We start from the raw sequence: 243 nt of genomic DNA on the forward strand, positions 1-243 counted from the left end.
CCTCTGGGCTCCTCCTCTCCCTGCAGCGGGGCCGGGCAGAGGCTTTGTCCCTTTGTTGGGGACACTGGTGGCACCTCCATCTTCTGGGGGCTGGGGAGGAGGGCACAGGGGCTCAGCGCCATGGCTCAGCGCCGGTTTTGGGTCAGTGCCGGTTTCTTTCGGCAGCACAACACCATGGAGTCGCTGTTGGAGCGAGGGGAGAAGCTGGACGACCTGGTCTCCAAGTCGGAGGTGCTCGGGGCA

General features: G+C 65.4%; 1 protein-coding gene across 1 annotated transcript in view; it reads left to right on the forward strand.

Moving 5' to 3' along the window:
• The window catches only part of YKT6 (YKT6 v-SNARE homolog (S. cerevisiae)), a gene marked incomplete at both ends in the record, with an annotated part of 688 nt that extends 451 nt beyond the window's left edge, over nt 1–237 (forward strand). The window contains one exon of the mRNA XM_010081081.1: nt 166–237. Coding sequence (XP_010079383.1) covers nt 166–237 — 72 coding nt within the window. The remainder of the gene's footprint in view (nt 1–165) is intronic.
• Nucleotides 238–243: the final 6 nt, after the last annotated feature.

This window comes from Pterocles gutturalis, unplaced genomic scaffold (genome assembly GCF_000699245.1).
Source record: "Pterocles gutturalis isolate BGI_N339 unplaced genomic scaffold, ASM69924v1 scaffold7239, whole genome shotgun sequence".
NCBI classification, from domain to species: domain Eukaryota; kingdom Metazoa; phylum Chordata; class Aves; order Pterocliformes; family Pteroclidae; genus Pterocles; species Pterocles gutturalis.